This window comes from Hirundo rustica, chromosome 20, assembly GCF_015227805.2.
Source record: "Hirundo rustica isolate bHirRus1 chromosome 20, bHirRus1.pri.v3, whole genome shotgun sequence".
Lineage (NCBI taxonomy): Eukaryota > Metazoa > Chordata > Aves > Passeriformes > Hirundinidae > Hirundo > Hirundo rustica.
Window position 1 is genome coordinate 9,115,643 of NC_053469.1, and position 14,425 is coordinate 9,130,067.

Consider the following 14,425-nt stretch of genomic DNA (forward strand, 5'->3'; position numbering starts at 1 on the left):
CTTGCTTATTTTCACCACTGTAAAATGACACTAAAACTACAAAGCTTGCAAAACGAGTGTTGTCAGCACTACAAAGGAATTCTAAAATGTCTTCTTTTTTTTTTTTTTTTTTTTTCCAGCGGGATCCCTTTGAACTTAGTGCAGTGGCAAACTCCACCATAGCAGAGGTCCAAACTAAAACATTGACATTTTTAGCCCGGCACCAAAATCCCGGCAGTCTAACCTGGAACAGCGAGGCCAACAGGCATTCAGGTATCCAATTCAGTGGAATCAAGCCAAGAACTTGGAAATTTTAAGCAGCCAAGTCTGGGCATGCTGGCCTGTATTTCTAATCTAGACTGCTGGCTTACAAGATCTTCTGAATTCAGACTCTGCAGCTCTGTTGCTGTCGTGCCCTTCTCAGCTCTCCCCCTGAGACACCACACTTGGGCTGTGCATGCAAACCCACAAGCCATTTGTCTGTTTATGGTCAGCTGATGAAAGAACCCTGCAGTTCCCACCTGACGGTGCCATGGGCAGGGTGCAGATATTAACTGAGATGTAAATTGAGCTCATCAACCCACTGCTGCTTCATTCCCGCTGGCAGCGTGCAGGAACCCACTTCCATCCCACCAGCTGCAGCTTCTGTGCTGGGTTTTGTGGGATTAGGGGTGAGCCGAGAGCCAGGAAGCTCATGGCTTTGGGGTTGGTCGTGCCCAGAGCGGCTGCGTTTGCCCTCCTGCTCACCTGAGGCCATTCTGCACCACCCGGTTCCTGCAGGTTCTCCAGCACGAGCACGCGTGGTTGCACTCGAAGATCAGGGGGGGCTCAGCCATGTTGAACTCAGGCAGGAGTCGGCCATCCTGAAGGAGAGAGCCCCCCCAGCCTGGGTTATTTGTCTGCTCCTGGGATCCCCAAAACCACAGGCAGAAATTCCCCCCAAGGTAAAAACAGGCCAGAGAACCCCACTGTGGAGTGGTGCCCCAACCTCCCCAAAGCCAGCTCAGGTTCTGCAGTGGTTTTGCTCTACCCACTGTCACCCACAGCTGACAAACGGCCAGAGAATTTAGATTTTTGCTGCCTGCCATCACCCTAGACAACATTAAAAAAAATACCTCCCGGTGTTGTGCAGAAAACTGATGTGCATCATCATCATTATTGCAATTTGCTGTGCTGGAGGGGAGAAGTGGATGCTTACTCTGCCTCTGGAATAAAGCCTGAACTCGCAGAGTCCAAGGCCAGTACACCCAAGTTCTGTTCTTCCCAAATAACACTCCTCAAAAAAGCAACAATTCAATTATTTACCAACATACGGGATTAAAGAAGTGATGGATGCAATTTATCATATTTAACAAATTTGGCCTTTAAGGCTTGAGAGGTGTAATCACCTATTAATGTGTAAATAAAATGGCTACAAAGCCAAAAAAGATGCCAGCACTCCCTCTGGGAGAAACCTGCAGAGATTCACAGAACTTCTGATCTTTACAGCACCTGCCCAAAGATGAATCTCAAAACCTCCCTGGAGGGTTGAAGCATTTACCCAAAACAAACCTGACTTCTGGCAATGTGAAAACATCTTTACTCTGCTTTCATCCAGAAGAATCACAATAAATAAAAGCAGATTAAAGAAATTATCTTTCTACTCCCCTCCCTTTGTTTACATCTTACTTTCCACGTTGCTCTGAAATGGAAGCTGATTTCACGCATGGATTATTAAGTGCTCCCTATCACATGGGTGTAATTAATGGCTCAGTTGGCACGAGAGGAACACAAATAACACAAGAAAAGCTGCTCTGAGCACACAGTTTGGATTATCACACGTCTCAGAGCTGTACCTTCAGGCATTTTAAGTCAAGAAGAAAGGAGTTGGAATTACAGAAGCAGAGAATGGTTTGGGTTGGAAGGGACCTTAAAGCTCAGCTCATCCCAACCCCTTCCACGGGCATCTCCCACTAGACCAGGGTTGCACCAAGCCCTGTCCAACCTGGCTTTGAGTTGTGCAAGGAACTCAATCAGGCAAATGAGGAATTAGGCAAAATCCAGCTCCCAAGCCCGGGTGTGAGCCAGGAGGGGGCTGTGTGTCCTCACCTTGTCGTACCAGCAGCGCATGCTGAGCTGGCCACACATGCAGTTACTGGAGGAGCAGTCGTCTATACAGACACAATACTGCAAGAGAAGCAAAGGGTTAATTCCACAGCTGAGACTGCAACTGGTGACTGGGTCAGGAAACCACATCTCCTCCTCTTGCTGCAGCTCCTCGGCCAGAAGGATCAGCAGCTTCACCGTCCAGTGGCACTTTCACTCCATTGTTTGCTCCGGCGTGCACTGAGCACCAAAGGACTCTGCCTTGCAAGGAAGGATCTCACTCTGAGCCAGCCTCACTGCTCAGGAGAGGATGTTCTCGTGTTAAGCCTCCCCCATGCCCTGTGAGCTGTTCTCCACACCTGAGGACAAGGAAAGCTCCAAGGAGGGACCAGAGCTGGGAGATGATGCAGCTGTGCAGTCTCACTCCTGCCCTGCTGCTTCCCCAGCACCCCCGAGCCAGCACAGCCCACCACCAGGCTGCTGCACAACAGGGACTGGCCTGGGAAGGTCACTTCAGCCACCTCAGAGCTGTGGCCAGCGAGGCCTCAGCCTCACCCTGAGCTTCCCCATCCCGGCTTTCCCCTCCAGGACTGCAGTATCACGGCCAAGACCTCGGCCTGGGCGCTGCAGTCCATGGGAAGGCAGCATGGGGAAGCTCTCCCAACAAATCCCTGACTCTCCAGCCTCAGAGGAGAGGACAAGGATATATGGGAGCCACATCAGCCAGCACCAGATGGCCAATGCTGAACACAGAGCTCAGCTTAAGCCTCAAAACAAGAAAATCAAAATCCCATCTCCTACAACAAGAGCTGGAGGTGAGGCACCCAGCTTTAGCTGGAATTTGATGGCAATATCAGGAACGCCAAATCTGTTCTGAGGAGCACTGCACAGCCCAGAAGAGGAACAAAGCACGATCCCTCACCTGTAAATGAGTGATGTTCCTGTCAATGTCCATCGGGGAGGTGACACAGTTCTGTGACACGTATTTGTAATTGCTGGGACAGGGCTCACTGTCCACGGAATTGACACAGGGAATGGGGATCCGCTCGTAACCCCGGGCAATGTCTCTGTCAGTGGAGAAAGAATTGTCACAGAAGCAAAGTCCCCCCAGACAAGGGGCCATTCAAATGCCATCCTGGGGCAGAATCAGTGGCTTTGAGCACTGAGCACTCAAAGCCATTCAGACTAGAGCAGAGTTCATGTTTTCCCACCCTGCCTTACAGATGGTTCTTTGTACTTGTGAATATTTCCATTTGGAGGATGAATTTGCAAACCATGGACTGAATCAGCACAGGCTTAGTTCTTGCTAAGCTCACACTGACCTTCACACCAGTTTAAGAAGCTACACAGTCCTTTCTTAAACCAGGCCCCTGGCCTTGCCCATGAAAGGGCTCGATTTCATGACCCACAAGCAAAGCCAGCACTATTCTCACCTGCTCACCACCTTCTCTATCTGAGCAGGCTTCTCAGAAGATGATTCTTTGAGAGTCTTGTTCATCTGTAGAGCCACCCAGACCTGAGAGTTAAGGCTGGAGCACTGGAGCGGGGTCTCACCCTCCTTGTTCTTTAAAGTGACATCCGAGCCACGGGAAAGAAAGAGACTGCAAAACAGCAAGGAAGGATAAGGATTCCCCAGGAGCAACCAGGCAAGGGGAAAACAAGCTGAATCACATCCTCCAGCCAGCCCTTAAAGGACGAGGAAGAATCTGTAGTAGTGAATAATCACCTGAGTTTTCTTTATTAAGCATGGTTCAGTGAATCCTTCTGACAGAAGCCACAGACTGGAGCTCTGGGCACCCATGAGAGCTCTGGGCAAACCTTGCCTTGCTTCAGGTACCTTGCTGGTACCAGCCTAACTTCAGCCAGGCTTGAAACTCTCTCTGGCAGGGAAAGATATGGGGTGGGAAGAGTAGGCTGGAAATGGAAGAGTCCCACAGGAAACCGGTGCTGGACTTGGCCCTCGTTTATACTCACCAGTACCGGTGAGAACATGATGGCTTTATTCAGAGCAGGGATGAAGCAAAGGAAAAGCCCTGCTACCATGCTAGTTGTGGGGGGAAAAAAAGCTTTAATCAAGGAAGCCTGACACCTTCCTGCTGGGAAGCCCAGGCTGAGCACAGCCCCTCAAACTCCAGAACACGCCACATTTTCTGACCAGCTCTGGCAGCAGCTGGTACCTCACACCGCCCACCCCTGGGACTAAAACAAGCCCTCCATCCAACGCTGGGCTGTGTGCAAAGGCCAGAGGCATCTGAGGGGCTCTCCTGAGCCTGCCAGGCAGGCAGGGACAGGGGTGAGCAGTGCACTTACACCACGCACTCGTAGCGGTTCTCTCGCGCCGCGATGTGCAGGGGCGAGTCCCCGTGGATGTTCACGGCGTGCAGGTCACACTTTGCTGCCAGCAGGATCTCAGCTATGTCAACACAGCCAGAAAAAGCAGCCCAGTGCAAACAAATGTTTTCCTCCTGGAGGGAAAGGGAACAGAGGGGAGATTGTTTAAAAGCCCGTGGCTTTGGGCCCTCGCCTTCCTCAGCTGTGCACCTGCAGCGCTGGGCCGTGGCTGCCATCCCCACCCTGCCAGGGTGCACTGGAAAACCTCAGAGCAGCCAAACAGGGAGTTCTCACTCCATCCACCCCTGCACACCGAGGCAATCCATCACCTTCCCTACACACACACAGACAGCTCGTCTGTCTCTAAGCCACAAAGCAATCTGCATCAATCCAGGAAAGAGGTGACAGACGTGAACAAACATGCTGGAAAAGGCTGGAAGCTGAGTTTCCCCAGCCCCAACAGCCAGGAAAGCTTTGTGCCTCCCAGGGCTGTAAAATTAAGGAGAAAAAGAGCTCAGCACGAAATTAAGGAGGAAAAGAGCACACAGGGTACGTGAAGGTGCCAAAAAGAGAACCAGGAGCCATGGGGTAAGCAATCAATCTGACTCCAGGCATCTCTTAAATACTGTATGTACCCATCTCTCACTAGCAGCACTGGAAATAGCTGAACACTCATCTTTCTGATGGAGGTATTTTAAGGGATGATCCTGTTTTCTGCTACACTGCAATTTGCAGCACACGTCGATCCCTTCCCCATGACAGGCTCTAACGACGTCGATGACAACAGTGAAATGATAGTAATGATCCGCCAGCTTTCTCTTTTTTTCTCCTTTTTAAAGCAAAACCAAAGCTGCTGCTGGAGTGTTTGAGCTGTTACCACATAACTTAAAGGTCCTGCCTTAAATAGGGAGCTACTGCCACACATCAGGGAAGGGGAGACACTTTTCTACCCAGCTCTTGCTTCCCTTTACATCAGCTGGAAAAATCCCATAGAATCTACAGAAAACATCCATCCTGCGGGCTGCACCCACATGCTGCAGCTCAGACAGGTCACTGACATCTGGACTGCTGCTCTGCCTTGCATTGCTCCTGCCTAAAAAGCAGCATCCTCACAATCAAAAGCATTTCTCCCAGAGCAGGATGTTTCCCAGCACGAGTGACATTTGTCCTTAGCCACATCCATCAGGACGCCCCAGCTGCAGGTCCAGGACAGACGTGTGGCACACACACAGCTGTTAACAGCACAGCTTTCTTTCAAGTTAATTGTTGACTGAGTTGATTTGATGTTCATCATTAACGTGTGATCTTGAAGCTGGGACAGATCAAAGAGTCTGTTTCGTTCAGGGTCAGCAAACAGGTGTACCAGCCCAAAAAGCCCCCTCTCACCTTGACTTCTGTTTTTAGGAACAGGGTTGGATCCAGACCTGCCTGGGAACTGTCTAAGTGTGCTGGTTTTGGCTGGGGTAGGGTTAATCTTTCTCCCAGTGGCTGGTGTGGGGCTGTGCTGAGCACAGGGATGCTGACACAGGGATGGTTTTGCTGCTGCTGAGCAGGGCTGACACGGAGCCCGTTCTGGTCCTCGTGCTGCCTCACTGGGGATGGACTGGGGGACATGGAAAGCTGGGAGGACACAGCAGGACAGGTGATCCTGACCAAAGGGATACCCCAGACCAGCTGACATCAGCTTAGGATATAAAGTGGGGAAAGAAGGAGGAAGGGCGATGTTTGGAGTGATGGGTTTTGTCTCCCAGGTCAGTGTTCCATGGGTGAGGTCCTGCTCTCCTGCTGAACACCTGCCCGACCATGGGAAGCAGGGAATGAATTCCCCTTTTTGTTCCGCTTGTGTGTGTGCCTTTGGCTATCCCTACTACACTCTACCTCAACCCACCAGGATTTTTCTACTTTTTACCCTCCCCATTGGTGGGGGAGTGAGCAAGGGGCTGAGGGGCCTGGTGACTGGCTGGGGTTAAACACACAATGACAGAAACACAGAGGGGTTTGCTTTGCTTTGCTTTGCTTTGCTTTGGGAGAGGCCTCAAAGCTGATCCAGTGCCACCCCCTGCCATGGACAGGGACACCTTCCACTATTCCCAAGTGGCTCCAAACCTTGCCCAACCTGGCCCGGGACACTGCCAGGAACGGGGTGAGACACAACACTTCTACATCCTTAGAGACTCCAAGAAAAAAAATGAGAAACACAGTATCAGGAGAAAAGAGGAGCAGCGCTGATACAATGACTCCCCTGAAGGAGGCTGGGAAAAAGCAGACAGTATCTCCTTTGTATCTATTTCCTTGGAAATCCCCAGGAAAGCAGCTGGCACAGCCCTAGAGGCAGCGCTGGGGGTCCCACCGAGCTCCCAGGGACTCAAGCACTGGGTGCATCCCACTGGAGCAGGATTTAGGGAGGTGCAGGGCAGGCCAGGAGCCAGCTCCAGCCTGAGCTGCCAGCCTGGCCACGCTCTGGACACACCAGAGCTTCGTGCCAGCCATGCCCAGGAAAAGCCAGGCTTTGACAGCTGCTGGTAGAGTGCCCAGCCCATCCAGAAACACGAGGTCATTCCCCTCAAAAGGCACACAGGGTGCCCCTACCCCACACCCAGAGTCACGGGCCTGGCACAAACACGGTGGGCCCAGAGGGATGGGAATCAGCGAGGCTCAGAGCTGAGATCAGCCCGAGAATTCCACACAGCATCCTCACAGGCTGTGACAGAGCAGCTGGAGGGAGAGGACAGCCCACAAGCCGCCGAACTTCTTCCCAGAATGCAGGAAACCTCTCTCACCAGACACTTGGCACTCACACTGTGGCAAGGGACCGAGCCCCAAATCTCTCCCCAAGGGGTGTCTGGGGTTTAAACAGAGACTGCAACTCCTGCAGGAGATTCCAGAGGAGCCTTACGTTGTCACGGATGTTGATGTCCGAGCCCTTGGCCAGCAGCAGCTTCACCAGCTCGATGTGCTTGTACTCCGTGGCCCAGATCATCGGCGTCCAGCCGCCGTCATCCTGGGCAGGGACAGCAAGGGGTGACAGCCGGGACAGACACAGCCTGCTGCTGGCCCCCCACACCCCCTGCCCTCCCCGTGCCTCTCCTCACCCCCCTCTGTCTGCGCTGCTCCCGCAGGTCCTGCAGAACGCAGCGTGACTGGGGCAGCGCACCTGAGCCAGGCTGGAGCTCATTCCGGCCCAGCAGGCTGGCGCTGCATCTCCAGCCCACCCAGGAGGCACCAGGAGCAGCCAGGGGGTATAAAAGATCTTACAGAAACTCCCTGAGAAGCCTGGGGGAGCTGCCCTTGCCCCAGGTGCAGCTCTGTCTCACCCCACAGCGACAAGTGCCAGGCTCAACCCATCCCACACCACTGGCCCACGAGGAAAAGCACAGGGACACTCTGGAGCAACGGGCTCCACAGCAAATTCGAAGAGAAACTGAAAATTCCCCAAATTCCCCTGAGGTCAGCGAGGGGATCACCCTCCCTGGCAGATGGGAGGCCCAGGGAATTGTCACTCTGAGGAGCTGGAGGTGTCCCCCAGCAGCAGGACAGTCCTAGAGCGAGCCCTGGGCAGACAGCTCGGTGCTGAGGGAGTCCCTGAGCCGGGCCCAGCAGCTCCTGCCCCAGGGAAGGCCTCACCTGGCAGTTGACGTCCATCTTCCCGTTGGAGAGCAGGTACTGCACCACGTCATAGTGCCCCTTCTTGGCTGCCAAGTGCAGGCACGTGGAGCCCTCGGCATCCTGCACACAACCACAGAACAAACCCTCAGGGACAGCAGAGAAGTCCCCAGGTGCAGCAGAGGACTCCCAAAGTCTCCAGCCCACTGCCAGGAGGGCAGAGAGCAGGGCCAACATTGAGCAGAGCTTGGGAGCTTTACACCAAAGAGCGCCACGTGTGCAGAGAAGGAGGCTGAGAGTGCAAAGGGCTTTTTGCAAAGCCTGGGGAAGGTACCAGCCCCAAACCTCGGCAGTGATGCCCCCCTTCTCCAACAGCCCCTTTCCCACTCCTCTCCATGTGCTGGAGAGCCAAAGGGAAGCAGAAATCCCTTCCAGTTTGCACTTTACATCAGAAGAATCTCTTTGTCTCAACTTGAAATGCTCCATTTCTCCAGGTTTTTTTGCTGGGTTTTGTTAGCCCAAGGCCTTATCCCAACACCTGGCAGCAGGGCCTAGGGGTGGGGTGTCTTTCTGCAGAGAGACCAATTCCCAAACCTGCCCACAGCTATCTGCCCAGACAGGAGATAAAAAACAACCCCTAAGGCTGCAAGGAAAAATGCCTCTGGGAGCTGGGAATACAAGGCCTGGAGGAGATGGACAGTGAGTCATGATGGGGATGCTCCCACCCTCACACCAAAGATCTCTCTGGCTGCAGCCTGATTTTTATCAGGCATTTGTATCCCAAGAGCTTAGCACAGAGCAAGACCCAGAGAGCAGGAAATCAGGAGGAAGGAACAAAAGACTGAAAACCAAAAGACTCCTTCCAGCTAAATCCCTGGAAGCAACGGTGGAGGTGAGAGCTTTGGGATGGAGCTGATGTAATTCAGGGAGAGGGAGCAACTCTCTGAGCAAGGAGGGGACATCTCAGGTCAGGGATTGCACCATGAGAGCTCCTTGGGACACAGGAAGAGCTTCCACACCTCTGTAAGTGCCTGCTCCAGCTGAATAATTCCACAGCTTTCCCCTTGGATTGGCAAGAACCAAGAGCAGCTCCTCAGCCCTGGGAGAGCAGGCAGGTTTTATTGTAGAGTTTCTGCAGGTTTTGAGCGGGGCTTTTCCATCCTGGTGACAGGACCAACAGCTTTACCCTGGGGGCTGGGGAGCTCTGGGCTCCCCCAGGCTCTGCACACTCCTGCCCCAGGTAAGGGCTTGCATTTCCCATGGAAACCCCTGGAGCTGCTTCCAAACCAATGCTGCTGCTTTCAAACAGAGGCCTGAGCTGGTGCAAGAAACTAATTAACATCATAAACATCATAAAGCCTGGACCTCAGATGTGATCTGAGGCTTCTAATTTGCCTTTGCAGGCTCAGAATTCATCTCCTTCCCTTGACCCTCAGAAGCACAAACTCCCCTCTTTTCTCCTCCCCAGGAATCAGTCAGGTGAGAGATGTCTGGGCTGCTCCAAGGCACTTGGGACAGCGGCCAGCACGAACCCACACAGCCCTGTCCTGTCCTTTCCCCCTTCCCAGCTCAGAACCAGACCCCAAGGATCCATTTGGGGCCTGGATTGGGCAGCACCTGATACCTTGTGCAGTGCTGCCAGATCCTTCCCAAACGCAGCCAAGAGCAGCAGGTTGTGACGGTAAGTTTGCATGGGGAGGGTTCCTGCGCTCCAAATAGCATCTGATTTATGGGATTAGTAAATGATCTGTGCATTTTCCAAGATTGCAAAGCAACCAGAGCATGCTAAAGGCAAAGAGACAGCTGCATTTTATTGTTTTGGTTTAAATTAAGGGGTAGAGTTTAAAGATGGGGTTCAATTTTGCCACTGCAGCATGACTGCAAGAATCCACACATTAGTCCTTTGGAAAGAAAAGCTTCCTCTGTCATTTTTCCTGGCTTGGAAAGCACCTAATTACCAGCCCATTTTAAAACATCTCCCCAAAACTCTCATTATTAGAGTCTACAGAGAAGGGAACTCTGAAATCCAACTCCACTGTGATGGATTTGTGGCACTAAGACTATGAAAACAAATCCCCCTGACATGTGGTGCCACAAACTAAAGGAAAAAGTGGCAACACTTGCCCTAAACAGCTCATGGCCAGCAGAAAAATGAGATTATGACACCTCCAGCCTTCACTCCAAGACAAAGCAGGCCATTTCTCCTCAGCACTTCCACCCAAAACTTTGAGGAAAAAATGTTGGTCAGAGACTTCCTCGGGAGAGAAAGGTAAGGAATAAACTGCTACCTTGGGATCTACTAGTGCTCCAGCCTTGATCAGGTATTTCACAGTTTCCAGGTGGTTGTTTTCTGCTGCTTCCATCAGCGGGGTCCTCTGGTCCTCGGAGCAGGTGTCAATGTTAGCACCAGCCTGTTGGGAGGCCAGGACAAGGACAATCAGCAGAGGTAGGATGTGGGAGAAGAGATTTAATAACAAGGTATTTTCCTGAAATTTAGCCATATTAAGCAGGGGGCAAAAAAAAAAAAAAAGAAGAAGAAATAAAACCAGGAAAGAAGTGCAAGTCCACCTGCTCTGGAAACAGCACACGCTGCCCCCTCTGCTGCCTTCCCCAGCCAGGAAGGAACTGAAAGGAAGCCAACAGCTGGTATTAAACAACTCCTGTTATTAATAGATTTTGTACTCCTACTTTCTAGATATTGTTTGTGTAACAACTTGGAAAAGTCGGCCTCGTTTTTCCAGCAGCTTTGTTTTCCCTGGTCTATCATTTAGACTACAACAACCAGCTCTTCTCAATGTCACAAGCAGTAGGAACAACTTGCTGATTGCAACAGAGGCAGGAGCTGTAAAAAACATCCTGGGGATTGGCTAAATATTCCTGTGGAAGGTGATGGCATCACTTCCACAGAGGTCTCTGAGCATCTGTTCAGTTCAGCCCAGAGTGCCTTCAACCAATACCTCGTTCTTTTCCCAGCCATGGCTATGTCAGCTTATCCTGCCTGCTTTAGCCCTTGGGCTGAGCTCAGGAACCACCCAAAACTTAAACCCAGAAGGTCTCAGACACACAGCTCTTGGCAGGTGTGTGTGTGTGAGGCTCAGATCTGTGCACAGCAGCTGACTCAGGTTCACCTGGCACAAGGAGTTGTTTCCAGGTGCCTCCCCTGAATTCCTTTGTTTTGACTCTTGCTATTTAAACCAGAGCAGAGGAGAGGCTTTTCAAGAGGAACAAGCTGGGGCCGTTCCCAGCCAAACACTGGGCTGCTGCAGAAGCCAGACCTCAGGGAGAGACAAGATGAAGCACTCTGGAAACAAACCAACCCTACTGGTAATTAAATTGTTTGTAGTATCTCACAAGTTTTGCTCCTTTTCCTCATTCCACTGTCTTCACACGCAGTAATTTCAGTGAGAGCAGCCAGGAAGGCCCATTGCTGCCTTCAAACAGCACCTGAAAGCCTCCAGTTCCAGGTGCTGAAATGCACCGGTCCAGCAGGATCATTTCCAAGGGCCAGTCACTGCTGCCTTCTCAACAGCTCTTTAAGGTTTCCCAATCCCACAGGGTAAACAAAACACATTTCCAGTCACTCCAGACCAGGTACAACAGTACAAAAAAGCAAAACTATTGAGTTTTTAATCCTTGTTTTTCTTCTTTAAATTGTTTTGGAGCAGGCTCAACAACATCCCTCCAGCTTTGACCATCTTCCTTCAGTTAGAATCCAAATCTCAGACAATAAACCAAACTTGCATCTTCCCTTCACTCCTTTCCACACGTGAGACATTCATGCTGCAGAGGAAAATCCTGGAGCTCCTCAGGTTTTGACAGAAGGGAGGACAGGGCCTGGCAGCTTCCAGGCTCCAGAGCCTCACTGCCCTCATCATCAAGAGCAACCTGGCTTGGAGATCAAAGCCAAGAGCTTGGAGATGTCCTGCAGCCTGGCAGCACATCTGGCGGTGCATCAGGCTGCGCTGGCACATCTGGCAGTGCCCAGCTGTGGCTGTGCTCAGGCACAGATCCCCACCTGCCCCACACCAAATCCTCCCCTGCTCCTTGCCTGGAGAACAATTCCAGCCGTGTCCCCCAAGCCCCACTCCTCCCTCAGCTAAGCCTGGGATGGAGGAGGTTTTTTACAGGAGGGATTTCCCACTGCTGATTTCCACGCGGGGCAGACCAGAGGCCGCAGAAAAGGGTTTGTACAGAGGGCTGGGAGCGCAGACAGACCTGAATGAGCATGTGGCAGATGTCCACGTGGCCAGACTCGGCGGCAGCATGGAGAGGAGTTCTCTTACTCTGATGCTCCATTTTAAAATTAGGGTCAATTCCATCCACTGCAAAGCAGAGCAGAGACACTTTCAGGCATAGTTCAGAGACTGAAGTGTAACAGGAGAATCACATCTCAGCTAAAGGCTTTTAAAGGATGGGTTCCCAGCCCATCCTCAGCCCTGCTCACGTCTCACTGCACATTTCACCAGAAAGCTCACAGGGCATCCCCTGCACATTCAGAATGCACCAGCCCTCAAACCCAGAGCTTAGGAACACCACGGAATTCAACACCTTTTTAAGGCATTACTATCTCTCCAAAGGACACATCCCTCAGCTTCACAACTCACCTCAAAAACAACAAACACCACACGAGGAGAAAAAAAAGAAAAAACGCTGCTTGGCTTAAAGCAACCCAGAAATTTGGAACCCAGCCTCTGTCTCAACACTATTAACTGCAATTAATATTAGTGATCCCTGCTGCACCCCTGCAAAAACAGAGCTGCAATATGGATGGAATTTCTCCACCCAGGATCTGGCCAGAGATTCTCACAGCTGTGCAGAGACTGACAGATGATGCTGACAGCCAGACAAAGATGTCTGGGCATGATAACGTGTGTGATGAGGCTGTAGTTAAATATCAATGAATAGCATTTCTGTGCTATTGAAGACAGGAACAATGGAGCAAACACTTGCTAGACAGAAAAAAAAAAAAAAGGGAACTGATAAAGGGCAAGAACAGAAAGTGTCCAAAAATGTACAGCAGAGTACTGGAGTGGAAAGGAAGCATCCTGAGGAAACATTGTGTCCTTCAGAGGGGGAAATTCCTGGGGAATGTTGGATGCTAGAAACAAGCTCAGCAGCTCAAAGGCCTCTGGTGATCGGCAATTTTGTACCCCAAAAAAACCCCCATGGATTGAAGGCTCTTCCTTTTTGCTTTCTTGCTGATGGGTCTTGGCTTAAGCTGACTCCCTTCTTCTCCCTCTCCACTGGATCCAAATATGTATCCCAGGGAGGGAGAGGGGATGGGAAAAACCACATGGAGGTCATTCTGGGGACACAACCAGCTGGTCTGGATAAAACCACGCTGAAATGCAGACACAAGTGGGAACAGTGCACATTTCCCAGAGAGATGGAGCCCGTTCCAATGACACATCACCCTGCTCCAGGTGCCCTCCCCAGGGGCACTGGGAAGATGACGTGGTGCCTTGCTGGGAAGAGGCTGCTGGCACGGCCTGGCAGGAGCTGGGAGTGCTGCCAGACAGGCCCTGGCAGGAAGGAGGCACCTACCCAACATCAGCAGGACCTTCTGCAGCTCCCCTTGCCTGGCAGAGAAGTACAACTGCTTCGGGTGGAACCGCAGCTTCTTGGGCCTGCAGGAGCGGGGAGAGAGGCAGAATGAACACAGGGAAGAGCAGGCAGGAATGGGAATGAACCCAGGGACAAACAGGCAGGAATGGAAATGAGCCCAGGGAAGAGCAGGCAGGAATGGGAATGAACCCAGGGAAGAGCAGGCAGGAATGGGCATGAGCCCAGGGAAGAGCAGGCAGGAATGGGAATGAGCCCAGGGAAGAGCAGGCAGGAATGGGAATGAGCCCAGGGAAGAACAGGCAGGAATGGGAATGAGCCCAGGGAAGAACAGGCAGGAATGGGAATGAGCCCAGGGAAGAGCAGGCAGGAATGGGAATGAGCCCAGGGAAGAGCAGGCAGGAATGGGAATGAACCCAGGGACAAACAGGCAGGAATGGGAATGAACCCAGGGACAAACAGGCAGGAATGGGAATGAACCCAGGGAAGAGCAGGAAGGAATGGGAATGAATACTCAGGGAAGAACAGGCAGGAATGGGAATGAGCCCAGGGAAGAACAGGCAGGAATGGGAATGAGCCCAGGGAAGAGCAGGCAGGAATGGGAATGAACCCAGGGAAGAGCAGGCAGGAAGGAGAATGAGCCCAGGGAAGAGCAGGCAGGAATGGGAATGAATCCTCAGGGAAAAATAGGCAGGAATGGGAATGAACCCAGGGACAAACAGGCAGGAATGGGAATGAACCCAGGGAAGAGCAGGAAGGAATGGGAATGAACCTAGAGAAGAGCAGGCAGGAATGGGAATGAACCCAGGGAAGAACAGGCAGGAATGGGAATGAGCCCAGGGAAGAGCAGGAAGGAATGGGAATG

General features: G+C 51.9%; 1 protein-coding gene across 17 annotated transcripts in view; it reads right to left on the reverse strand.

Annotated features, from left to right (window-relative positions):
• The window catches only part of LOC120761667 (histone-lysine N-methyltransferase EHMT1), a 120,194-nt gene that overhangs the window by 10,348 nt on the left and 95,421 nt on the right, over nt 1-14,425 (reverse strand). For all 17 annotated transcript variants that reach the window (XM_040083159.2, XM_040083173.2, XM_040083161.2 and 14 more), the window contains 10 exons: nt 13,543-13,625; nt 12,214-12,320; nt 10,287-10,409; nt 8,020-8,121; nt 7,292-7,396; nt 4,375-4,529; nt 3,498-3,665; nt 2,987-3,131; nt 2,068-2,145; nt 727-842 (listed from right to left, as the gene is read on the reverse strand). In XM_040083159.2, the coding sequence (XP_039939093.1) occupies nt 727-842; nt 2,068-2,145; nt 2,987-3,131; nt 3,498-3,665; nt 4,375-4,529; nt 7,292-7,396; nt 8,020-8,121; nt 10,287-10,409; nt 12,214-12,320; nt 13,543-13,625 (1,182 nt within the window). The remainder of the gene's footprint in view (nt 1-726; nt 843-2,067; nt 2,146-2,986; nt 3,132-3,497; nt 3,666-4,374; nt 4,530-7,291; nt 7,397-8,019; nt 8,122-10,286; nt 10,410-12,213; nt 12,321-13,542; nt 13,626-14,425) is intronic.